Source organism: Elephantulus edwardii, unplaced genomic scaffold, assembly GCF_000299155.1.
Source record: "Elephantulus edwardii isolate Elephantulus edwardi_28Jun2011 unplaced genomic scaffold, EleEdw1.0 scaffold00077, whole genome shotgun sequence".
Lineage (NCBI taxonomy): Eukaryota > Metazoa > Chordata > Mammalia > Macroscelidea > Macroscelididae > Elephantulus > Elephantulus edwardii.
Window position 1 is genome coordinate 12,917,569 of NW_006399827.1, and position 26,017 is coordinate 12,943,585.

Genomic DNA, 26,017 nt, shown 5'->3' on the forward strand with positions numbered 1-26,017 from the left:
CCTGAGTCTCTTGATTCCAGCTCGTGTGATTTGCTGGCAGTCATAGAGTTCTATACGCTCGAGGCTGTGACAACTCTTCAAGTGCTCCAGAGATGCATCTGTGATTAGGGGGCAGTTGTCCAGCTCAATCACTTCCAGCTGGTCATGGGCACAGGCCCCATTTCCCAGGTGACGAATTCCATCATCTGTGATCAGCTCACAGTGAGAAAGACTCTACAGCCAAAAAAGAGAAAGACTCTGAAATATTTCCTGGCATTCCTCTAGCCAAAGGTTTATCTAAAATTAGAAAGAACACCTTCCTGGTTTGATTCTGATGAAATGTAGCCATCACTAGATCCATTTGGTGGAAAAAAGCAAGCAAACTAGAGTTCTGCTTTTGGCAATCAATGCTAAGATTTTTTTTCTGTGTGATTCTTTAATAAAATTAAAATTCACAATTTTCTTTTCTATAGGGATTGCTGTGTCAATTCCAAATCACAGTGACTCTACAAGAAATGAGTAAAACTTCTGTGCAAGGCTTCAGGAAAACATATCATTAAGTCTTTTCTCTCATGAAGTTTATGAGTTCACAACTACTGGCCTTTCAGTTAGCAAGTGGAAATTTCCATCAGAGCCCCTTCTGTAGGAACTATTGGGACTTTGACTCCTCCATGTGTAACTCAAAACACTTTGCCGTATTTTGTATAGTATTGCCCAATCCCCCCACTCCTTAAAAAGTCTGTATACAGAACAGTATGAAGTCTTAGTTGTTTACTTTGTTTTTTAAGATAGGAATACTTAGTTTTAGGGCGAAGCAAATTATATTTTGGGTCATCTCATGCCTTGAATTTCTGGAAATTATCATTCAGGGTGGAGTGAATTACATTAGAGAGTGAGACTCAGAGTCTCCATGTCCGTTTTGAGTCTCAACACACTGATATAAAAAACATTTAACTTTCCTAATTGCTATCTTGTTGAGGAGCTTTCCTTTAATGACCTGGAATGACACAGTAAGAACGGGATCAAGCATCGCTACAATTCTGAGGATGGCTCAGAACCAGGCAGTGTTTCATTTTATTGCATACACAGGTTTGCCATGAGTTAAAATCGCCTCCATGGTACCCAACAATGACAATGCCTATCTTACTTAGTTTCCATCTTCACAAAGTTCCTCCCTCCTTTGGTCTTCTATAAAGATCACAGTTTGAAAAAAAATTCCCTTTCCTAATGGTAGTCAGACATGAAGAAGAAACTAAAGGTTAACTTCAACAATGAGTTTTTAATTAAATCAAATGAACACATGAAGTCTGAAAGTCAAACTCACCAATACTTGAAGACGAGGACAGTGTATAGAAAGTTGGATTAATGTGCTGTCTGTTATCTGAAAGAAACAAAAAAGGTTTACTTTAGGTGTATTTCCAAATAAAATCACAGATTTTACCTCATTCCTGTATTTCTACCCTTGTCCCTCTGATAATCAATAATCAATTAACAGAATTATCAGGGCTACCTGAACTTGTTCTGTAAGGACCTACTAGACTAAGCAACAAGCATAGTCAGTGATCTTTCGCAATTTACTCACTGTTGATCCACCAGGCAAGGTTTTTGGAGGCTGTAAATCACATGGGAGAAAACATCCTATCTTTCTCCTATGGAGCTACTGTCACAGAGGTGCTGCCTTTGGGTCAGCAGTCAGCTCCCTATGGAGTACACCAACAGGGCTTCCTAGTCATCGTCAGTCTTCATATTTGGACAGCCTTGTTCCAAACTCTTAGATTTGTAAATGAGTTAAAATGTGCCCCCCTCTTTCCAGTTCTTATCTAAAGGACCTTCTCCTTAGAACCAACAAAAAAAAACAAAAAAAAAAAAAAAGAGAGAGAAGGCACAATTTTGTGTTTTTAAAAATTAAGAACATATTATTAGGTATGTTGGGAATTTCAACTAGGAAATTATTAGATATTTGGTTTATATTTTATAAGGTATGTTACAATCTCTTGACAAAGATGTCACTTGTAGTACAAAGGTGGCTTTAGCCAACAGTCCTATATACAATGAAAAGGGAAGACTCAAGAATTGATATATCTGGATTATCCTGGTGAAGAATACAAAATATATCATGGGCTGCCAGAAAAATTAAATCTATCTTGGAAGAAATACAGCTAGAATGCTGTTTTAAAAGTAAGGATAGCAAGATTTTATTTCACTCACTTTGAACAAGTTACCAAGAAAGACCAATCACCAGAGAACAGTACCATGTGTTGTAAAGAAAAGGGTCAGAGAAAAATTGGAAGACTCTACAAGGTAGAATGATACAGTGGCTGTAATGACAGGCTAGAATATAGTAACTACTGTGAGGATGGCACAGGATGAGACAGTGTTTTGTTCTATTCCACACAGGGTTGCTACAAGTTGAAAATGAAAGACTAACAACGTAACTTAAAACAAAGAACATTCAGGCAGGAAGGACAGTCTTTCACACTCATCTTATGACTGAAAGTTAACCACTGTTTCTTTAAAAGACATAGGAGAGGAGAGGCATGAAAAGGTAAGTGCATTACTCACACAAAGGATTAAATCTTTCAGAGAGGACACTAAGGCACGTACCTATAAGGAATGGGTGAGTGTTTTAGTTTAGCTGCTAAGTAGAACTAGATACCAAAAAACCAAAAAATAAAAAGTGGTTTGTTTATTTCTGGAGGCTTAGTGGTAAGGAGTTGTGATGCCAACCCAAAGGGATGAAGTTTGCTCTGTAGTAGAAAGATGGCCAATCACCTCCACTGTGAGTAATGCCTCTGAAAACCAGCTGAAGCTATGAGTCAGTTCTAACTTGACAGTACATCATAACAACAACAACAACAACAAAACACATCAATGTTCCATAAAGGAGCCTTGACAGCAGTTAAGTATCTGGCTGCTAACTTCGTCTTTTGGTTTATAATGCCAGAGTGTCTTCCCTTCTCTATTTTTACCATTATTTTAAAAGTTCTTTAGCGAATAGGAGGAAATCATGTATGACAATTATTATTCAGAGTATATAAAGAACTTATAAAATTCAATTAGCAGAAAAGGAAAACCCAATAAAAACAAAGACCCATTAACAAATGAATAGATAGAAAAACTATGTTACATTCACACAATGGACTATTACACAGTATTGAAAAACAATGAACTGGTAAAACATTACATAACATGGGGGAGCCTGGAGAACAATATGCTTAGTGAAATATCTGTCACAAAAGGAGAAATACTGCCTAACACTGGTGTTACAGCCACAGGGAGATTGGGGAGAGTATGGGAAATGAGTGGATAGATAATGAACACTGCATTAGAACAAATGAGGGGCAGAACCACCCAAAAGGAGTATGATTAGGCTTTGTATGATTGACAACAATATGGAACAAGTGGAGCACTGCAGGGAGGGCTGAGGGGAAGATGAAAGAAAATATGCAATAATCGAAAAAAAAAAATAAATAAAGCAGAACTACTGGGGGAAACACACCAAAAAAGCCAACACAGGCAAAGACTTTGAACAGGCATTTCATCAAAGGAGAATACAAACTGTCAGATATTGTGTGTCACTAAGTTGACTAGAACTCACAGCAACCCTACATGACAGCGCCCATCTGCTACAAGGCTACAATATTTGTGGGAGCAGTGTGGGGGCAGATCACAAAGTAGAGCTGCTGATGGGTTCTAATCATTGATCTTTTTGTTAGCATAAGAGGACTGAACCACTGTGCCACTAAGACCTTCAAAATGGTTTGTAAGCACATAAAAAAAAGGTCATTAAAGCAGTAAGAAATTAAAATCAATGAGAAATGACTTTGGGCTTATTAATATCATTATAATTAAAAAAGGAAAACAAGTCAAGTTATGTGACTATTGTTTATTTACTAGTTTCCAGGACTCTTTAGAAAAACATTTAAGCAGCTTCATGGTTTGAACATTTGGGCCTCTCCGTAATGGAACTTTTTTTTAAGGTGTACACTTTCATATTTCTAAAACATATATGATAAGCATCATACTTTTACTGGGCATATCTAGAGAGTATGTCAATGAGTGAAAAATCAGCTGTCCTGAGAGCTCTGGTGGCCTAGTGGCAAGAAGCTGCATTGCAATTCCAGAGGTGTACATTTCGAATCCACCGGATGCTCTGCTGGAGAAGGAGGGGCAATCTCCTCCTGTACATTTGACGGTATACACACAAAAAATAATAATAATAAGAAATTAGCTCTCCTGTAAGTATATAGTGCCCGACAATGGAATTAAGAATTTGAATATTCTGAAATGCATGTCTGTGTGTGCATCTATCTAACTAACTATTTTTGAGTAAAAATTCACAACCTTACCTGAACACATTCTTCCAAATCCATCTTTTCAAGTTCATGGCAATTCTACAAAGTACATAACCAAATATTACAATGAAAACATTTAAAAAAATGGAGAAAATTCAAGGGTAGGAAAGCAAGAGGTGCTACTAAATATACTAATGATACTGAATTGCACAGCTGTTGTCATAGTAATGTGATTTCTCTATTTTCCACTAATAACACATCCTAAAAGGCCTTTATAAACAGCATTTTAAGTATTACAATTTGGAGGACACAGAAAATTCCTTAAATCCTTTCCATGCTCTTCAAGATATTTTGTGCATTTTCAGCAGCAAGAGAGAGCTGAGGCTGTACAAGTTTACCTAAGTCCCAGGTCACCAATTCCTATCACCCTAACTGCACATTTTTTCTGAAATAAAAATATCAAGTTTAAACTTAAAAATCTGGGAAAATACTTACCCTGGCCAGAGTGGTAAAGCCCACATCTGTTAATTGAGAACATCTCGCCACCTCCAATATTCTGTTAAAAACAAAGTGTAAGTCAAGTCCTTAGTCACTGAAAACTGGTTACTGAAATAACAAGAATTTAAGAAAATAACTTCCTATTCCCTAAGGACCATATTAGAAAGTTGTATTAACAGCTAAGCAAATCTATACTTCAAATCTCTCCATTCATTTACACAGGATCATCACAAAGTGGTCTTGTAAATACTACCACATTTCAGAGTGATGAAATCAAAGAACACAGAAGAATACAAAGGAAGCTTGGGGTTAATGCCAAAATGCATGAGAAATGCAGTTAGAGCCTTCTTGATGAGATATTGCTCACCCTCAGAGGGTAGCCTGCTCCTAGAAAACAAAGGAAATGGAGATTAAATACTCTGTTTTAATTAATCTGACGCCATAAACAGCCTCTTAAAAATACTATAAAGGGACTGCTTAAACTGAGTTCTTTCCCAAACATGAAATTCCGTATTTATACTCCTCCAAAAGATTCTTAGTGAGGCCAAAGGAAAGGTAAACTGAGCACATGGCCACTTAACAACTGCTAAACACCTATCTAAATAACAACCAGAGGACTAGGCAATCAAAAGAAGTACTTTCCTGTGAAAATTTGGTTACCTCTTCCAAAGAATACTTGCATGTCTGTCTACAAAGAACTTAGGAGATAAAGTAAAAAGGATTAAAAGATGAGATCATTATTGAAATGTAAATCTTCAGTATAATATTTGTGAAGGGACTCCGATAGTACAGTGAACTGCTAATGGAAACATGAGCCGTTCAAATCCACTCGCTAAATACTTTCAAGGAAAAAGGATTGGAAGTCTCCTCTCATAACGATTCAGAGCCTTGAAAATGGATGGATCCAGGTCACTATAAGTCGGAATTTGGTAGTGGGCTTGGATTTGTTTCCACAAACAAGAAATGAACTATCAGGAGGACTTGAAACACCTGCTGCAGAGGATTAAAGACTTTCAATTCCGATTCCATGTTAACATCAAGAAAACAAAAAATCCTCCCCACCAGGTCAACAGGCAACATCATGAAAGATGTAGTCAGGAAATCAAAAGACGAGTTACATTGGGAAAATCTGCTCTCAGGAATATCTCCAGAGTTCTAAAAGAGCAGTGATATCAGTTTAAAAACAAAGGTGTACCATGGTCTTCTCAATTGCTTGTTATGCATCTGGAAGCTCGATAATAACAAAGGATGACAGAAGAATGGATGCTTTTGAATTGTGTTGGAGAACACTGAATATCTCATGGACTGCTAAGAGAATATACAGATCTATCCTGGAGAAAGTGAAAGTAGGCAAAGATGGTGAAACTCCATTTTGGGTGTGTTGATAGGAGTGTCAGTATTAAGAGAGGAAGACTCTCAACAACACACACTGACATAGTGAATATAACAATGGGGTCAAGTGTGTTGGAGATGGTGAGGACAGCACAAGCTAGGGCAGGGTTTAAATCTGTTGTTCAAAGGATCACTAAGAGTCACAGAAGAATGGAGCTGAGTACTCCTCTCTTAAAACAGATAAAGGTTGTTGTTACGTGCTGTTGAGTCGTCTGACTCATAGTGACTCTAGGTGCAACAGCCCTAAACCCTGCTCTATCTTGTGCCAATCTTATTATCTCTGACACATCTACTACCCCCATTACCCCAGTCACTGAATCAATCCATCTCATCGAAGGTCTTCCTCTCATGTGCTGTCCCTTCACCCTCCCAAGCATGATGTCCCTCTCCAAGGGCTACTTATAGGGTGTCCCCCCTTTTAAAAATACTCCCTTGTATTAGCAAATATTTTGAAATAGCAAAAAGCCGTGATGGTACAATGATTAAAGACTTCACTGTCAGCCAAAAGGATAGTGGCTCAAACCATCAGCTTTTCCATGGGTAAAAAGACGTAGTAAATGGACCCTTACAAAGCTTAATCTAGGAAATGCTATTGTTGTTTTTCAAATGAGTAATTTATTTTATTTAATTAAAATAGGTTAAAAAGAGACTGTGTAAAAAATTAGGAGTCTCAATAATTTATAGTTATTTACAGATTTTGGGTGTTAGTAGATATTGAGAAAAGAGAAGCCCACAGAACTCACCCCCTCCCCCACGAGCACTGTGGACATCATTTCTGTACTTTCAGGCAGATTCTGCCAACAGCTTCTCTGGACAATTGGTAAATGGTGCAGAGGTGACAGCTGGGTAGCAGGTACAGCATGCTCCTCTACAATGAAGGATGAAGAGATGCTGCAAGCCCGAAGAACTCTTTTCTTCCTAACTTGTTAGCTCTCCGTCATTCACTCTTGTCCAAGCCAGTGTGGACACTCGTTGGGTCAATGACCCCTCTACTTGTAGACTGTGTGCTGCTGGTGGCCTTTTGTAAACATGTCTCCACACTGACACAAAGCCAAGTTTCCAGACAAAAGAGGGAAAAGAAAAATAGAAGCCACAAACTCCAGTTTCCAGGGACATCCTGGATTACGTAATATTCCCTACCTAGCCCAGAGCTTGGCAAGGCATCAAAAGCTCAGTTGGAATGTTCTGTGCACTTGACAGGAGTGAATGCTGGGGAGTGAGCCCTCGCCTTGCTCCTCCTTAAAAAGAAAATATAATGAAAACAGAAAGCCTGCTCCAGGCGAGCTCCTGCAGTGCTGGGTAAGGTGGAGCACATGCGGCAAATGCCCAGGGAGGAACAGACCCCTCCAAAGCAAAACAAAGAGGTGCACCTTGTAACTGGGGCTTCTGGGGATGGCATCTTTGCCATCAACTGTGGACAACCAGGACCTGTGTGGCCTCCTGCAGGATGCTCTGGTATCCAGTTCCTGATGGAAGGCATGTGTCTAAGTAATGCTTGGTGGCTCTGAGGAGCAGAGCCCCTCCTGAGATGTCACAGACATCTTCTCTGACTCAAGGCTGGGAGCTGTTTTTGGCCCCTCATGCCCAGCATGGAGGAACAACAGCAAATCAGCAATAAAGGCCTGAGGTGGGGTGAAGGCACCAATGGGAAGTCAGTCCAAAATATTAGTTTCAAATGGGACCACATGGTAATAGGACAGATTGGTGACATAGGCTGGAAGGTTGTCACCAACTGCCAGCTCTGAGGTAAACTCACTACCATTCTCAAACAGGTGCTGTGCTGAGTCAACATCCAGATGTTGGTCCTTCCCATTTGGTATACTACGATCAGTGACTACTGTCTCTGTATTTGCTAAACAAAGGCCATTGGACCTCATGATTTCTGATATTTTGACTGGGCTTTGAAAGCTGGGCTGAATTTTGTGGACAGTATCATTTTTTAACACTTGATTCAGAGAGGATCTTTCAAAGAATGTGAGCACAACTTCTGACCTGGAATATTTACATAGCATGCTGATGATCGCCTTGAGAAGCTTCACCAATTCATTAATTCTGGTCTCAATATCAGGCATACCAGCCCTGGTAGCAATGGCGAGCGCGCCAGAGCAGGCTGGTCCTGGAGGAAGGAGTGGCAGAGGTGACCCAGCATGCAGCCCAGGTCGGTGTAGCTGTGGTGCAGGTAGAGCACATTGTGTTTCACCACTCTGTGCAAATTTCGAAGAACTCCTTGTCACCACAATGGGTGATTATTCGCTGGCGATTGCCATTTACCCAGCAGCCACACATCAACATGTTAACCAGAGAAGTGCCCTCAAACACTGCCTAGGCCATACCCACGGGGCGTGCACATGCCTGGCTGCACAGGGGCACCCAGGAGTCGAGGCTGGGAGCGGAGGTGAGGGCTGGGGTCCGAGTTGGGGTCGAGGCCAAATGCCACCCTTGGTCTGTAAGCTGAGTGAGCCTTGTGACCTGATGTTGTTAAGTACTTTCGAGTCATAGATGACTCATAGCCACCCTGTGAACGAAAGACCTGAACACTTGTATAACTTTCATAGTTTCTCCATGTTCACAGAATTTCCAAAGGCAAACTATTTTGGAAGTTGATGCCACTCCTGCTTCCAAGCTTGTTTTAATCAGGGAGCTCCACCAAACACTGTCCATCATGGGTAACCATTATCATATTTGACACATCATTGTCACAGTGTTTAGCATCACAGTAACCACGAGTTATTGTGTATAGCAAGTGGACAGACCAGTGCTATATCACTTTGAAGAATGTTTGACCAAAAACAAAAGCAGGCCTGAGGGCCACAGATTAAAATAATACACCTCCACCTTTGGCTTAAGGAAATACTACAGGGTAGTTTTAACTATTCTATAAGGTTGTTATGAGTTGGAATTGACTGAACGGCACACATACAAAACAAGAGTATGTACCTGTGATCATTACCACAATATAAATTACTATAACCCTTTACAATTTCCTTTCAAATATTCTATATAAAGAATTAAATGGAAGCACTGTTGGAGAGGGTGTAGAGACACTGGAACTCTCATACATTGGTGATGGTATCATAAAATAATGCAACCACTGTGGTACATGGTTAAAAAAAGATTGTAAAGGGGAGCTCTGGTGGCCTAGTGGCAAGAAACTGCCCTACAATCCCAGAGGCGCACAGTTCAAATCCACCAGATGCTCTGCCGGAGAAGGAGGGACAATCTCCTCCTGTACCAGTCAGATCTGATTTGATGGTATACACAAATAATAATAAAAATAAGATTGTAAGTAGAGCTACCACATAATCAGGAACCCCACTACTAGATATATATCCTCGAGAAACAAGAGTTTGACACAAATATATGTATACTCATGTTCACAGCAGAATGATTTATAATAGCAAAATTATCAAACAATGTAAACGTCCACCAAGAGATGAATGGTTAAACAAATTATGGTACATACACACAATAATATATAACATTAAGACTAAGGATGAATCCATGACATCTCACAACATGGATAAACCTGGAGGTATAATGCTGAGTTAAGTCAACCATAAAAGCAAAATTATTACATGAAACCACTATTAGTACTATTATTATAAAAAGTCAAGAAAAGGTTAATGTACAGAAGGAAATATACTTTCATGGCTACCAGAGATGGAAAGAGGGGGGAAAAAAATCATAAGCTAAATGAAAGACACATATTAAAAACATTATATTAGGTACTAATGTACTACATCCTAGTTAGTTATTATAAGTGGGTTGTTGTTTGCCATCAAGTCAGGACCAGCTCAGAGCTGACCTAGCGAGCTTTCAGAGGCAGTAAATTCCATGGGAGGAGACTGTCCATCCCTCTCCTATAAAACAACTGGTGGATTCGAACCACGTGCCCGTGGGATGGTAATGCAGCTTCAAATCATTAGGCCATGGATCTTAAATTTATGAGTAACCATGCAACTTTAGTCTCTTCCCAACCAGAGTGAAGAAAAATTAATAAAAATTAAAAACTTAAAACAATCAGTCTATAGGGCTAATACACTGTATGAATCACTACTTCTGTTAACCTGAGATCAGAAAAACTAAGATCATAATAAAAGGTCCTGACAAAGTGTAAGAAGATAATACAGAACAAAATTAAAAACCATAAAAAAGACCAATTTTACTGATCTGATAGCGACTGGTGGAACTTCTGAGACTATGGCCCTTTGATAGCCTCCCTTCAAACCTGGAACTGAACCAACTCCTATAGAATATCTTTCCATAGAGAAACATCATGTTTGGGAGGGTGGAGGGGCAGCACTAGGGAGAAAAACCCTTGATGAGATGGCTCGATTCAGTGATTGGGGTAATGGGAGTGGGTGTGTAGGAGACAGTGACAGGATAGAGCAGGGTTTAGGGCTCTTGAACATAGGGTTGCTATGAGTCGCAAGCGACTTGGCAGCACGTAACAACAAGATCTTTCCAGAGTCTAGGCAGACAGATAAGTCTATAACGTAAACAATAACATATGTGAAGAACAAGCAAAAGACATGTGGTGTTTTTTTTTTTTTAAACAAGACCATTTGCCTCAAAACAAAGTTCAGAAGGTAGGAAGGGCAGGAAAAATGGGTAAGTGAAGCCTTTATTTATCAATTTGCAAAATGTCTTTTTTCTTCCCTAGTATAGAATACCATGGACTGCCAAGAAAACAGATTAATCGTAGAGAGGATTAAACCAGGCTGCTCCTTGGAGGCAAGGATTCTGGGGCTTCGTCTGACATACTTTGGACATGTTGTAAGGAGAGACAGGTCTTTAGAGAGGGACATCATGCTGGGTAGAGTAGAGGGACAGTGCAGGAGGGGAAGACCCTCTATGAGGTGGATTGATTCAGTGACTGGGGTACTCGGGATGGGTGTGTCAGAGGCAATGAGATTGGCACAGGATAGAGCATGGTTTAGGGCTGTTGTACATAGGGTCGCTATGAGTCACAAACAACTCGACGGCACATAACAACAACAACAACAGTATAGAATACAAGAAATAAGGAAGCTCTGGTGGCCTAGTGGCAAGAAGCTGCACTGCAATCCCAGAGGCAGGCAGTTTGAATCCACCAGATGCTCTGTTGGAGAAGGAGGGGCAATCTCCTCCTGTACCAACTGGATCTGATTTGATGGTACAAACACACAAAATAATAAATAAAAATTAAAAAAAAATAATAATAATACAAGAAATAGAAAATAGGGATTTGTACTCCTTGGTTCACATAAATTACAGGCATTATTCAACTATGGACATGGTTAGGTTTCAAAGACCACTTTGTTAAATGAAATTAGAGGATGATCACATCAGTTCAGCAAATGGAGGATTACCACATTGTTACTTAGTGGTGAAAACAACTTCAGAACCTGGACCCTGTCAAGATGACATGTATTGTTATGGTAATCACAGTCAGTGTTACTGTCATTCACAGTGAGGAACTGATTATTACCGGATGTATGCTGGTAATAAACAAATAGTCAAACAGCAATTATTTTTGCTACTATCGAAAGTGCAAAATGTTGAAAAATACAGTTGATAAGTAAGGGGTAGATATACAATGTAATCAAAGTACAAAACATGTAGGTAGACACTCAGGTTTCAGCCTGGAACTTATCTGTCTTTGGTCTTTTACCAAGGATTTTTCCAGTGCTGAAGTTTGACAGCACAAAAACATGTAGGTAGAAAGCTGAAAGGATAGTAGCCTTACATTGTCTACTTTAAAGATTTCAACATCCTAGGGGATGAATGTAGCTTCTGTTCTTTTTAATTTTTCAGCTAAACAAACAAACAAACAAACAAACAAAAAATATTTACCTCTGGTGGCCTAGTGGCAAGAAGCTGCACTACAATCCCAGAGATACGCGGTTTGAATCACCAGATGCTCTGCCGGAGAAGGAGGGACCCTGGCCTCCTGTACCAGTCAGATCCGATTTGACGGTACACACACACACACACACACACACACACACACACACACACACACACACACAAAATAATTTTACAAAACAAAAAAAGTTTACCTAAGCCGTGGACAGTTCTGACCTAGAGCATTCAGGATGGCATCTGTGATGTTGGAGCAGCCTGAGGCACAGAGGGACTGCAACTTATGGCACCCTCTGCATATAGTAATGAGACCTTCATCTGTGATTTGCTAAAAAAGAGCAAACATACCAAGATTTTAGAATTTAGCAGAAACAACAGAAGAAAACATATTACATCTCAGATAAGAAACCTTAGATAAGAAATCAGGACAGGTTTAACACCAATCAGGTAGTAGCTCTGAAAGAAAATAAACACACTGCTTCTTCCTTTCAGTTTCATTTGATTTCCTTTTCAAGAGAATCTGTTTTGAGTGTAGAGGCAAGAAGCTATAACAGCATTCATTTCAATTAATGGGGATGGGAATAGCATGGGATGCATTATAGTATAGGGATGCATTATAGTATAGGTTCGGCCAAATGATTTAAAAATGTTCTCCAGAGAATCTCAATGGGTTATAAAGTGTGAATGCAAACAATCTGTACCAAAAATATTTAAATACTGAAGTTTGTAATAATTTCTTTTTAGAAAATAAACAAATAGGATGAAATTATAGTTAGAATTACCAGTTATCTTTCCTGTCTACCATACTGATCATCTTAAATCAGAGACATACGTACTGTTAAGCATGTAAAAAGCCATCTGTGTATTTACCAAATCCCCAGTATTTCAGTGGAAAACCACTGAGCTTAAAGACTAGAATTCATACCATAATAATACTGAAATGAATTATGAATATGGAATAACCAAGAGAAGGACTACTTACCAAGCAAGTCTGTAAATTCAAAGTCACAAGTTCAGGACAGTGTGCACCTATGTACTTAAGTGCTTCATCTTCTAGCTAGAAGTTTTATAAAGAAAAAAAGTTTTCAGAATTAATCAATAGTCTAAATACAGTCACTCAACTTTAGAAACAATGAATCACAAACATTAATATGACTATCATTTTATCCGTTCTGAACATATAAAAATCATATTATCACCAAATCAAGAAAAAAGATGAAATAAACACTAGTTTTTGTGCATTTTTATTTCTGATAAATTAAATATGCCTCACAGAATTTTGCTGATGGATCATGAAGGTATGACAATTTTCACATTTTTATATCTCCAATTAAGTTACAAAAACAAACTTTTGGAAGCAGGAGTTGAAAAGGAATCCAACGTTAATCTGCTTCTAGAAGATCAGTGCCATGCTTACAGTGCTGAGAACAGATGGTAAGTAATTGACTATAATGAAGTATTCCAATCAATATTTTCCAGGATTCCATAAATAACCAGAAGCTCAAGCTGTTGTTTTAAGGCAGTTAGACTTTCAAAACTCTGCTTTTAAGCAGTCATCTCTCTCCTACCATGGGGACATTTTTTTAAATCTTTTTAGGTTTTTTGTTTTTTTTTTGAATGGGGACATTTTTAATGGAATCCCAGGCATGATAAGTAATCATGGATAAAAATGAAATAATAAAAAGTCTTTTGTCAATTTTGAATCTACTCTTAAGTCATCACCTTTCAAATATCACCTAGTTAATTCTTTTTCACTACAGAACATTGGTACAATGTCATTGGCAGGAAATAAGCATCAACACTATAAAATGTAGGAAGCTATGTACTTGGCACTTTAAGAAAAAAATCTGGTGGTTAAACAACTAGTGCAAAATGCCAGGACTGCTTTCCCTTCCCTATAGTAGAAAACTTCAGCTAGTAACAACACAGCAAATTTTCTTTTCAGTTCAGGTTATATTGCAGGAAATCTTGCCTACAGTGCATGCAGTGGTTGTTTCACCTTGCCTCATCACCCAAAAATCCATTCTGCAAGGAGATGTTTATCTTGGGTCAGATGTTAATCTTTCTTATACTATCTTATTCTAAACACTTACATTTCAGCAATCACCTGTCTTTATTCCTAATATACAACGATTAACATTTCTCTAAAGCTAGCACCTTGGAATTGTTTACGGCTAAGCTTATGGCTGCTTAGACTTTCACACACAAAAAAGAGTATTACCTGTGTACAACCTTTTAAGAATAGGGCCTTGAGACCTCCACAGCCTTTCACTAGGGCTTGGATGCCATCCTTGGTTACCTGGTCACACCAGGAAATGTTCAGTTGCTCCAACAGTGGACAGCCCTCACTTTGATAAAAATAAATAAGATAAACATGTAACTAAATTCAGTTCCAAAATCATCAGTTTTATTTCATTGGCTATTTAGTCAGGGAATGAAAACAGGTCTATTTTATCTCACATATATATTCTATATATACACACACTATCTTACTAATAGGGGGTTCTGGTGGCCTAGTGGTAGGAGGGTCACACACTGCCAACTCAAAGACAAGTGGTTCAAATCCATCAGCTGCTTGATGGGAAAAAGACAGGCAATCTCCTCCAGCTATGTCCGAGTTGGTTCTGGCTCAAAGGTACAAGGCACATAACAACAACTTATTAGTAATGGAGCCATCTGATGACAGTTATAGAAAGGCTTCAGGCCTTTTGTTCATAGGTCACTATGAGTCGTGCTTGATTCGACAGCAATCAATAACATGAGTGTCAAACTGTAACTGACTCATATTTGACTCTCTAGTGAAATTTCAGAGGCAGTAAATTACACAGGAGGAGACTGCCCATCTTTCTCCCAGGGAGGAGCTGGTGGATCCAAAGAACACACCTCTGGTTTGACAGCACAACTCCTAACCAGCAGAACTCTATGGTTTAATTACTGAGGCCAAAACATTATGCTGCTTTTCAGATACATTTGATTTTTATATGGAATGTTATACTTTAATTCTTTCTGCACTTGATCAAGCATCTTAGTGGTTTCTAGATAGAAGGCTATAGACACTTGATTAGTCTAACAGCATAAAAACCATATGATGTTGTTATAAAGTGCTGTCAAGTTGACTACGACTCTTAGCCACTTTATTAGATTAGAATCTTGCTTTACCCTGTACCATTCTATGAGATGATGACAAAAAGATTGGAAGGCCTTACATGCTTAAGATATCTAGTTAATAATCAGCTCCTAAACTTTGTTTAATGATTTTAATCACTATGCTCTAACATGTGCCATTTAAAAAAAAAACAAACACAAGCCGTCAGAGAAATTTAGTCATTCATGTTTAAACATATTACTCTTTGCAGAAAATCTAGTTCATCATTTCATCTAGATGGATCCTGAAATTTGAACAAGGAATAAGACAAAAGATCTACTGTGAATTACAGTGCATATTCATAAAACATAAACACCTTTAATTCTAGCCTTATTCAAAATATTTTAACACTGTAGTTTTTGAATATTAAGCATGGTTCTAAAGAACTTACCTCAGAGCTTTTAGAGACATGTTCGTTATTGATGTGCAGGAAGCTAAGTCAAGGTGTCTGAGTTTGGAACAGAACTTGCTAAGGCTAGTACAAGTACTGAAAAATAGAAAAGGGAGAAATTAAAAGAATTTACAAAAATTAGAGAACATCCTCAGTATAAGACAGACCATACTCATTGAACATGGTAAGGGAATTTTAAAAACTCATACAATTGTTGTTGCTGTGTACCACAGAGTTGGAATCAACCCATTGCTGACCCTCTGGAGAGTTTTCAGAGACAGTTAATCACATGGGAGGAGACTGCATGTCCTTCTCCCACAGAGCAGCTGGTGGATTCGAACTGGGTGCCTTCGGGATTTCAGCACAGCTTCTTGCAACTAGGCCACCAGAGCTCTAAAATGAACAATTCTTTAATATAATATGATACCTATACTCTGTGTAAGATTTCCTTAGTTGCAAAAAAGAAATTAGAACTGTGGTTAGAACCCATGAGCTACTCCATGGAAAAAAGATGTGGCACTCTGGTTCTGTAAAGACTTCACTATTAGGGTGTCAGAATACTATTTTTTTTTAATTTGAAGGAAAGTTTATCATTCATATTGGATTTTCACCTGAGCACTCATAAAGATCTTGTTCGATTACCAGTTGCTGTTTCCTTTCAACTCAGAAATTCTCCTTTTTTATCTATGAATACATTTATTTTGCCTTGATTTTTAAAGGAAAGTTTTACTAAATATAGAATTCTTGATTGATAGTTATTTTACCTTTCAGTACTTAGAAAGTCATGAGTACTTAAGAGTCTCATATAAAGTTTTTTCAATCATTCAAATATTTCTTTTTTTCCTGCCCCTTCCTCTCCTCTGGAATTCCCATTCAATACAATGCATTCTTAATACTTCTCACAACTCCCTTAGGCTCTGCTCATTCTTCTTTAAAATTGTACCTCTCTATTGTCCAGTCTGTGTAATTACTATGAAACTATTTTCAAGTTCACTAATGATCTGTTCTGCTGTTTCTAATCTGGTATTGAGACTACTAGTGAACTTGTCAACTCCAGGATTTCTATTTGGTTGGTTCTTATTTGTCTTTCTCCACATCCTGCAACTAGTATTGTCTATTTAAAAGTCACTGTCATCAAATCCTTTTAAGTAATTCAGTATCTCTATTTTCCATTTTTTCAGCTTTTTAGGTGTGAAACCTTGCGTCTTCAAAGCTTTGTTGTCAATGTGTTATTTTCACAGCATAGTGTTCAGTTGAAGTAAAGCTTTTTCCTCTGTGAAGAAGGATTTGTGTTTGCGATACAGATATCTATCAAAATTATAGGACATTTCAAAGCTGTCCCTATATTTTGGGTCTCTTTGTACATGTATGCAAACTGTTTTCACTAGATATATGGTTGGCTTGAGACAACTGCTGCAATCTTAGCTTAGTGGAGCCTGTGGTCTTCTTTAGTGTCCCTTTTATTGAAAATGTTTCAAAGCATTACAGTCTGCTTTGGCTCACGCCTGTCCTGCTCTGATGAACTTCTGTACAGAAAGAGCTAAGGAGGAAGGAGAGCAGTCCCAGGCAAGATTATCACACATTTATGCTTATTCAAAGTTAAGCAGTTATCATGTATAAATAACTCTCAGTTTGTTGTTTGTTGATTGGAAATCTGAAAAGGTTTCTGACAATTTGTACAGCTTTACAGTTGTCTTCCCCCAACCCTCACCCTATTTTTTTGTTTTCTCTTTTCCCCCCTATAGTTGCTTTCTATGAGAAAATGTGTGGTCATCCTCACTCTGTTGTACTGGAAATGACCAACTGATTACCAGTTTTAAGCCATTACGTTTTGGAAAGGCCATAGAGAAATGAAGTATAATGTGTACTTCTAGCAATCTACTTTGTCATATATTGTACACACATTTGAACAGTGCAAATTTAATGGGTTTTGACAAATGTATACCCTTGTATAACTATCACCCTAATCAAAACATAGGATAAACCCATAACCCTGCTAAACTTTCCCTTCTCCCTATCTCAAGTCTACACTTTATATTTGATTTTCTTTTCCGATAATATGCCACAGTATATATACCATTATTTGTTACTGGCCATTTGATTACTTTCAGGTTGAGTACATAAAGAATAAAAGAAGCTAAAAAGTCATTGTTTTCAATCAGTCTGTAATTTTTCTTTTCATTTCCTCAATAGTGTATAATAAAGAACAAAATTAAGTTTACCAAAACAACCATGAGATATCATCTCACCCCAGTAAGAACAGCAAAATTTAACAGAGCAGCAAACAAATGCTGGCGAGGTTGTGGAGAAACAGAAACCCTTATTCACTGTTGGTAGGAGTGTAAAATGGTGCAACCACTCTGGAAGGCAGTATGATGCTTTCTCAAAAAGTTGGAAATAAGAAAAAAAAAAAAAAGTTGGAAATAGAAATACCATCTACTGTGAACATACCCTAAAGAAACCATAACTGCACTCCAGGCAGATATATGTACATCCATGTTTACTGTGGCCTTGTTCACAATAGCAAAGAGTTGAAAACAAACTAAGTGCCCATCAACAAATTAATGGAGAGAAGCTCTGGAATATTCACACAATGGAATACTATGCTGCATTGAAAACCAAGGAACTCATGTAATGTTATTCAAAATGGGTGACCTTGGAGGACATTATGCTGAGTGAAACATTTTAGTCACAAAAGGACAGGTGCTGCATGGTGTAGAATGGGACTGACATCAGGGTTGGAATGAGACTGAGAAAAACTGGATAAATTATGTATACCGCATTGAAACAGATGACGGAGAGAACTGTTTGAAAGCAATATATGATTGGGTATTTTGGGTATGACAAGAGTTCAGAATGAAGGTTGCATAGTGGAATATACTTGGGGCGGGCTTCTATACCAATGAAATAATTTTTCTTTTACTTTTCAAAGAGAAGAGCAAACTGAGGGGAGGGGTGGGCAGGAAGAAAAGTGCAACAATGAATATATGGAAATCCAAAATCTCTGTACGTTCATTAAAATTAATTTAAAAAAAAGAAAACCTCAACTTAAAAAAATTTAAATTTACCTATTTCAAAACTGTGAAGATTTTCTTTTCTATTTCCTTCTGGAAGCTTTACAGTGTAGCTTTTATATTTAAGTTATATCTATCCTCCCCTTTTTTATTATTAATTTTAATGAAAGTTTACAGAGACTTCGGATTGCCATTCATTCACTGTTGTCTTTTTCTCCCTGCCCACCCCACTAAAATAGACATAGTTTTAAAATTTTTTTAAAAACTTGAGATTTTTAAAAAATCAACAAATAAATGAATAGAGAGGCTGTGGTATATTCACACAATGGAATACTATGCAGCCCTAAAAACCAACGAACTCATAAAATATACAAAATGTGTCACCCTGGAGGACAGTATGCTAAGTGAAATATCTCAAGCACAAAAGGACAAATACTGCATGATGTCACTGTTATAAAATAGGACTAACATGATGGTTGGGAAAAACTAAGAAAAGGGGATAATGTACACTGCATTGAAACAGATGAGGGAGAGAAATGTTTAAAGGGAATATATGATTAGGTATTATTTGCATAACAGTCCAGAATAAGAGCTGCACAGCAAAGTGGACTGTGTGGGAGGATGGGAGAGAGTTATGTAACAAAGAAATTTTTTTTCAGAGAAAAGCAAACTGGGGGGTTGGGTAGGGAGGAAAATGTGCAACAATGAATGAACAGAAATCCAAGTTCCTAACTTGGGAGAGACTGGAGAGCATTATGTTGAGTAAACTAACTCAGTCCCACAAGGACAAATACTGTATAAAACCATTACTGTAGAATGAGTATGAATGAAGATGATGGGCGAGGATGGAAGCAGAGGGATGAGGATGGGCAGGAGGGTCGGTTGATAATCATTCAGTTTCACAATGTGATGGGCTGGGGATGGTGAAGGATCTTTTGTAAAAAACAATGTATTCAAACTTTGTAACTAAATCGGTACAAAATTTAAACAAAACCCCCCCAAACTTGGTGATTTTAATGAAAGTTTACAGAAAATTTAAAAATTTTTTCTTAATTTTTGCACATTTTCTTCCTTACTCCTCCAGTTCACGTAAAAAAAAAATCATTCACTGTTGGATTATTTCCTCCTTCCTCCTACCCCCAGTCCACTCTGCTAAGCATCTTGAATGTTGTCATAAACAGTTCTTTCCTTCATCTGTTCCAATATAGTGTTCATTATTTATCCCCTTTTTGCTTTGTTTCCCCACAGCCCTTATATCAGTCCAGTGGTATTAATATCTGTTCTTCATGCAATTGCAAATAATGCAGCGATAAGCATGGGTGTGCATATATATGTTTGGGTGACAGTTCTGGTTTCTTTACAGTACATTCCTAGTAGTGGAATTGCTGGGTCTATTAATAGTATTTCTAACTTTTTGAGAAAGCACCATTCTGCCTTCCATAGTGGATGCACCATTTAACAATCCCACCAGCAATGAATAAGGGTTCCAATTTTTCCACAACCTCACCAGAGGTTGTTTGCTGCTCTGTTGAACTTTGCTATTGTTACTGGGGTGAGATGGTATTTCATCATGGTTTCAATTAGCTACATGGTGAATTAATTATATATTGTGAGGTAGGGAGCCAAGGCTAATTTTTCCTCCTCATATGAATTACAATTACTCTAATAATATTTTTCTGAAAAGACTAACCTTCTCCAACTGAATTACTTCAGTACTTCTGTAAAAAAAAAATCAAGTGATGATATATGCTCAAGATGTTTACCACAAACATTTTTCTAGTTAACTTATCCACGTACCTATACGGACACTGCAACTACACTGTCATGATGACTACAGCTTTACAGTCAGCTCTAAAATCAAACCGCTCCTTTCTCTTAAAAATCTTACTAGGACTTTTTTTGACTGTATTGTATTGAATATAGAGACAATTTGAGTAGAACAGATATTATTACAATAGTGAATATTCCCTCATTTATTTAGGAATATGGAAGAATTTCTCTAGGGATCAAGTAATCTTTTTCAATGTATAAGACTCTGACACACTTTTATCAAGCTTATACAAAGCACTTCATGTTTTCTTATGCTATATGAAAACTATACTGCAAATAGTATTTTTAAATTCATCTTACAATTATTCATACTTAAAAAAGAAAAAGTTTTACATATTGGCCATACTTCTCAGGCCCTTCTAAACTGATTTAATAATTTCTAATAAAATGTTCAATAGAAGTAGTGAGATTAGATATCTTTGCACTGTTCTTGACCTTACATGGAATGTGTTTATTCTATCTTCTACCATTAAATATGTTGTTAACCCAAATCCAATGCCTCAAAAAGATTCTGACTCATGGCAACCCTCTACTGGGAATTTCAGGTTGCAAGGGTCTGTCTAGTTGGACCTAATTCTAGTTAACCTTCCTTTAAGTCTTTTAGGTTGTCTATCACAAGGGAGGAACTGTCTATCTTTCACTCTGGGAGGAGTTGGTGGAATCAAACTGGCACTGCAATTCTCTATGGAATACACCATCAGCTCCCTATTTATCAGGCTGTAGAAACAGGAATCATGATATAAACAGTTATATGCATACCCATGTACAGGGCAGGGAGTTCTGGGGTATATTCTGAAGAGTATGTACTTCTAATCCAAAAGTCACACTTTTCTGGTGGCTTAAAATCACCACAGGAGGAAGATGGCTATGCTATTCCCATGGGATTTATAGCCTCAGAAACTCAGTGGATATTCAGTTATGAGTTGGTTCTCAATGAATGCTTAGAGATCACTGCTGCAATCACGATGTCAATACAATTCACTGGAGTTGTTCTCTTTTGCTGAGCCCTTCACTTTTCCAAGCATGATTGTCTTCCTTCAAATTATAGCCTCTTCTAGCAACATGCCCAAACTATGTGAGACAAAGCTTTGCCAATTTTGCCTCCAATGAACACTCTAGCTGCACTTTCTCTAAGACATATCTATTTGTTCTTTGGGCAATTCAAATGATATTCAGTACTCTTCTCCAAAACCACAGTTCAAAGGCATCCATTTTTTCTGCCATCATTATTCCCTTTTCTGTCCAGCTCTCAGATGCATAGCAAGTGACTGAAAAGATCTTGGCCTGAATCAGGTACACCCTAGTCTTCCAATTGATATTATTGCTACTTCAATAATCTGGAGAGGACCCTGAATACAGACTTTCCCAGTGCAATATATTTCCTGATCTCTTGACTGCTGGTACCAAAGATGTTGTTTGTGGATCTACGAAAGATGAAGTTGTAACAACTTCAATCTTTTCATGATGTTGCCTATGTGTCCAGGGGTGAGAATTTTTGTTTTATGAACACTGAGATGAAATCCATATTGAAGGTTATAGTCTTTGATCTTCTGCAGCAAGTGATTCAATTCTTCATCACTCTCACCAAGCAAAGCAGTGTCATCAGCATAATGTAGGCTATTGATGGGTCTTTCGCTGATTGTGGTATCATAAGGGTGTTGACTGTGGACATTTAGTAAGACAAGGTCACTGTCAATTTCAATCTTCTATCTATCATGAAATTGGCCCTCTGCCTCACAAAAAGCATACTATACAAATATTTTCACATATAATATAATATGTCCTAGAGTTCACTCCTTTACTGATGGGGATTTAGGTTGTCTCTAGTTATGCTATGTAGATAGTCTACTATAGTTAATGTATGTAATCACAAATAATATCAATGAATAGCCTGAACATGTATCTTATGTGTGCATACATTTTTAATGTATCTATTTTAGTAAGATACAGTCCTTGTAAAGTATAAATTATGTTAAACTTATCTACTAAACAGAATAATTTCTGTAATACTAAGTATTCAAAGGAAATAAAAAAAAAAAAATCAAAACGTAACCTGTGTAAGTGAATGTGGGGTTACTGAGAGATAAATAAGGGTCAGTAAATTTGCATTTCAAATTAAAAGTTTCTAAATCAATCCATAAGAATATACTTATTAGCAGAAGATATTAATGACCATACATCTTGCTTTTAGATACTTTCTTACATTAATTGTTAACCTCAAAGGACTAAACTAAGTACCAATTGTGTAATGCTCAGAGTTACCTTCTATTTTCGTGGAACCAAGCAATTCCAACAATCTCATTTCTTTTATGAAACATTTTGGAACAGAAATACTAGGTGAATAATCCTGGCTCCTCCCTATTCAAACATGTTTCTACAGTGACTTTATTTAACCATACCACAGGCAACAATATCCCTGTATAATATGCAAACACTGCTGTTTGATATATGTTCTTGTTAACTTACTTTTACAGTCTAGAGGTTTATGTCTATATTTGATGTCTACTGTATCTGTAACTGTAGGCCTCTGAAGGATGGAGATATCTATCTCAGCAAACAATTCACTGCCATCGAGCTAGAAGTGATTCACAGCTGATCCTCCAGTGAATTTTCAGAGCACTTCCTAAACATGCCTCTGGAAATTCTATGAACTTTGATAAATAATGACAGTTACAGAAAGGCTTCAGGCCTTCTGTTTCATAGAGTCACTATGAGTTGTGCTCGACTCAATGGCAATCAACAACAACAAAAACAAATCACACAGACTACTCATCTTTTGGCTTTTGAGTTGGTAGCACAACGCCTTACTCACTAGGCTATCAGAGCTGCTTGAAAGATTTATCTAATCTTTCTATATTGGGACTGAAAGAAACAAACACAAAGAAGTTTGCAGTCATAAAAAATGCTATCATATCCCAAATTGTGTAGACCTATGGTTAAGATCCTAAAGGTTTTATCTGTTTACTGGTGCTTTTGAAATAAATGTATACTGCACATATATTGTTTAATATGTATTAATTTTTAAAATTTTTTATTTTTTTTTTTAAAAAAAAAATAAAATTTTTTATTTTTGCTTTCTCCTTTAAAATAACTTTGTAATAAAATAACTCTGTAAAATAAAGATGAAATTTGCTAAACATTGAGAACTACTAAAACATACAACACTTACGCATCAGTGGTCTTCGTACACCCATTAAGATTCAGCACTTCAATGTTCCTACAGTTTTGTGCAAAAGTCCTTTTATAGGAAACAAAAAAAGTAAAAGCTCTCAAATGAAATACATAACACACCAGGAATGAAGAAAATAAAAGATTTTATTATTGGCAATATTGATTCTTGGTACCAAAGTGGTTCACAATTATGAATTTTAAACCAAAACTCTAAATACTGATTTTGACTGACAAATTCAAATGATTATGTGTTAGGTATTTAAAAATCATTTTAATATTTTTCTGGATAGAATGGTACTATATTTGGTGGGCCATTCAATCAAGAATATTAATCAATGGTTATGATCTTACCTTAACGCATTGTCTCCTACTCCAAGACACCCACGCAGACTCAATTTTCGTAAAAAGCCCCCACATCTTTTTGAAATATTCTCTACGACTCTGCCCTGTAAAAATAAACTATCTTACTGTTCTTCAAAAAAATACATCAACTTTTTATTATTATTATTATTTTGTGTGCGTGTGCCATCAAATCAGATCTGACTGGTACAGGAGGATACTGCGCCTCCTTCTCCAGCAGAGCATCTGGTGGATTCGAACCGTGTTCCTCTGGGATTGCAGTACAGTTTCTTGCCACTAGGCCACCAGAGCTCCCCTTACATCTACTTTATCAATTTATAAAAAAAAAGAGAAAAAAGTTTGTACTCATTCTAAAGATCTAAGTAATTACTTAAATTTACTTAAATTTCTACTTCTTCAGAGAAACCTCCTCTTACTAATCCATCTACCTGAAACATGGCTAATCCAATGTTAAACCTTTCTGAAGACAATGGTAAGTACTTGTGAATTTTAAAAAACTTCCTATCATGAAAAACCAATGTATGAACTTTGCATGTGAACCTGCGTAAAAAACCCCCACAAAACCCACCCCTCACCAATAAAAACTCCCAACTTCCTATAAAAAACAAACAAGAACCACTTCCTATCAAGAGAATTACTTTTACTGGAATTTAAAATAATTTTCTTATAACACTATAAGGAAGCTACTATTTCCACTCTCTTGAATTAAAAAAGAAAACAAAAAACAAAACAAAAATCCAAGGGTCAGTGAACTCAAATTTAATTTAAAGTAATTTAAAATTAAGTATTTGACTCTAAAGTCCATTATGTTTGTGTTAGAGATAATAGTTTATACTAAGAGATAAAAATACGGGAGAGACACAGAAGCGAAAAAAGAAAAGCTGAACAGTGCAACAAATTATTTTGTCTCAATTTTTATTCCCCATTCTTCCCCTAAAGTATATGGAATTTTCAAGAAACAAATGCTCATTTATATTTTAAAAAAAGAAACAAATTTAAGAATATATATGGTTGATCACATTTTGTAACTAATTAATCAACACTAATGTTTTATACAAAATGTCTACATGACCATTATGAATATCCAATTTGATTTTTAAGCCTTCACTCAAAAAATTTATTAAAAAACCATGTTAGAGCAAATACTGGTTCACTATATTACTATAAAACTTGATTAAAAAATTTAATTTCAGTGAACTAATTCTGCTCATTCTTAAAAAAAGTTCTTGGGTATTTTCAAAGGTTTTAGTAAAGTTCAGATACATGGAAATCAGTATTGTCTTTCTCCAGGGAAAAGATTTATGGCTTGGATTAATTTGTTCCATGCTGTAATTACACCTTAACAAGAGAAATGGGACCACACACCACATAATTATACCTCAATATCCCTCTGGAAATCAAACAGGTCAATTCGCTGCCAGTTGCTGCCATCCAGGGCCAGAACATTCCAAGCCTATTTTGAAGAAAACAGGAAAAGAATGAGCAAAAATTGAAATGAACAGGACAAGCTAGAAAGATTAAGGTTATAATTCAGACATATTATAAAGACAAAAATAATGTAAAGACAACGAAATAACCAATAACCTTACATTGATTCCCCAGACTTGCCTTATTCTTGGATCTATAAGTTATTCTCCATTAGAATTAGTTGGTATCAACTTCACAGCAAAGATTATGAGCATGAACTAAAAAAAGATACAACTCTCTGTGTATGCATTACTGCTTTAATGTTTTTCCTCATTTAAGTTTTTCAATTAATCATTCCTTCTAACTTGATTCAGCAGTAATTGTAAAAGAATCACAATACTTTAGCTTCAACAAGCACTAAAAGGAGGCTAAAAAGTTTCTGAGCTTTTAAATTTTTCAGGATTAGTTGAAAAATAACTACAGAAAGAGCTAATTTCCTATGGATAACTTTGTATTTTAACAATAAAACCTTTAAAAGTTTGCCTACAATTGCCACAGTGCTTGTCAAAGCCAGTTCTGATTAATCTCCTTTGTCAGTGTGTTCTTTGCCATTCCCTATCACTCCTCCCTGAGAGAGACTTCACCCTGATTCATAAGGAAAAGGGGATGGCGTAGTCTCTCCTGCTGAAAA

General features: G+C 36.9%; 1 protein-coding gene and 1 pseudogene across 2 annotated transcripts in view; both read right to left on the reverse strand.

Annotated features, from left to right (window-relative positions):
* LOC102862427 (F-box/LRR-repeat protein 20-like) overlaps positions 1-26,017 on the reverse strand; it is a 46,960-nt gene that overhangs the window by 1,525 nt on the left and 19,418 nt on the right. The window contains exons 3-13 of one of the 2 annotated variants that reach the window (XM_006889378.1): positions 25,298-25,372; positions 23,911-24,005; positions 23,558-23,626; positions 15,545-15,640; positions 14,230-14,356; positions 12,991-13,065; positions 12,206-12,336; positions 4,770-4,830; positions 4,329-4,373; positions 1,304-1,360; positions 2-213 (exon numbers count right to left, since the gene is read on the reverse strand). In XM_006889378.1, coding sequence (XP_006889440.1) covers positions 2-213; positions 1,304-1,360; positions 4,329-4,373; positions 4,770-4,830; positions 12,206-12,336; positions 12,991-13,065; positions 14,230-14,356; positions 15,545-15,640; positions 23,558-23,626; positions 23,911-24,005; positions 25,298-25,372 — 1,043 coding nt within the window. The remainder of the gene's footprint in view (position 1; positions 214-1,303; positions 1,361-4,328; positions 4,374-4,769; positions 4,831-12,205; positions 12,337-12,990; positions 13,066-14,229; positions 14,357-15,544; positions 15,641-23,557; positions 23,627-23,910; positions 24,006-25,297; positions 25,373-26,017) is intronic. The other variant, XM_006889379.1, reaches the window with a different exon arrangement.
* LOC102862023 lies at positions 7,817-8,495 on the reverse strand (annotated as a pseudogene).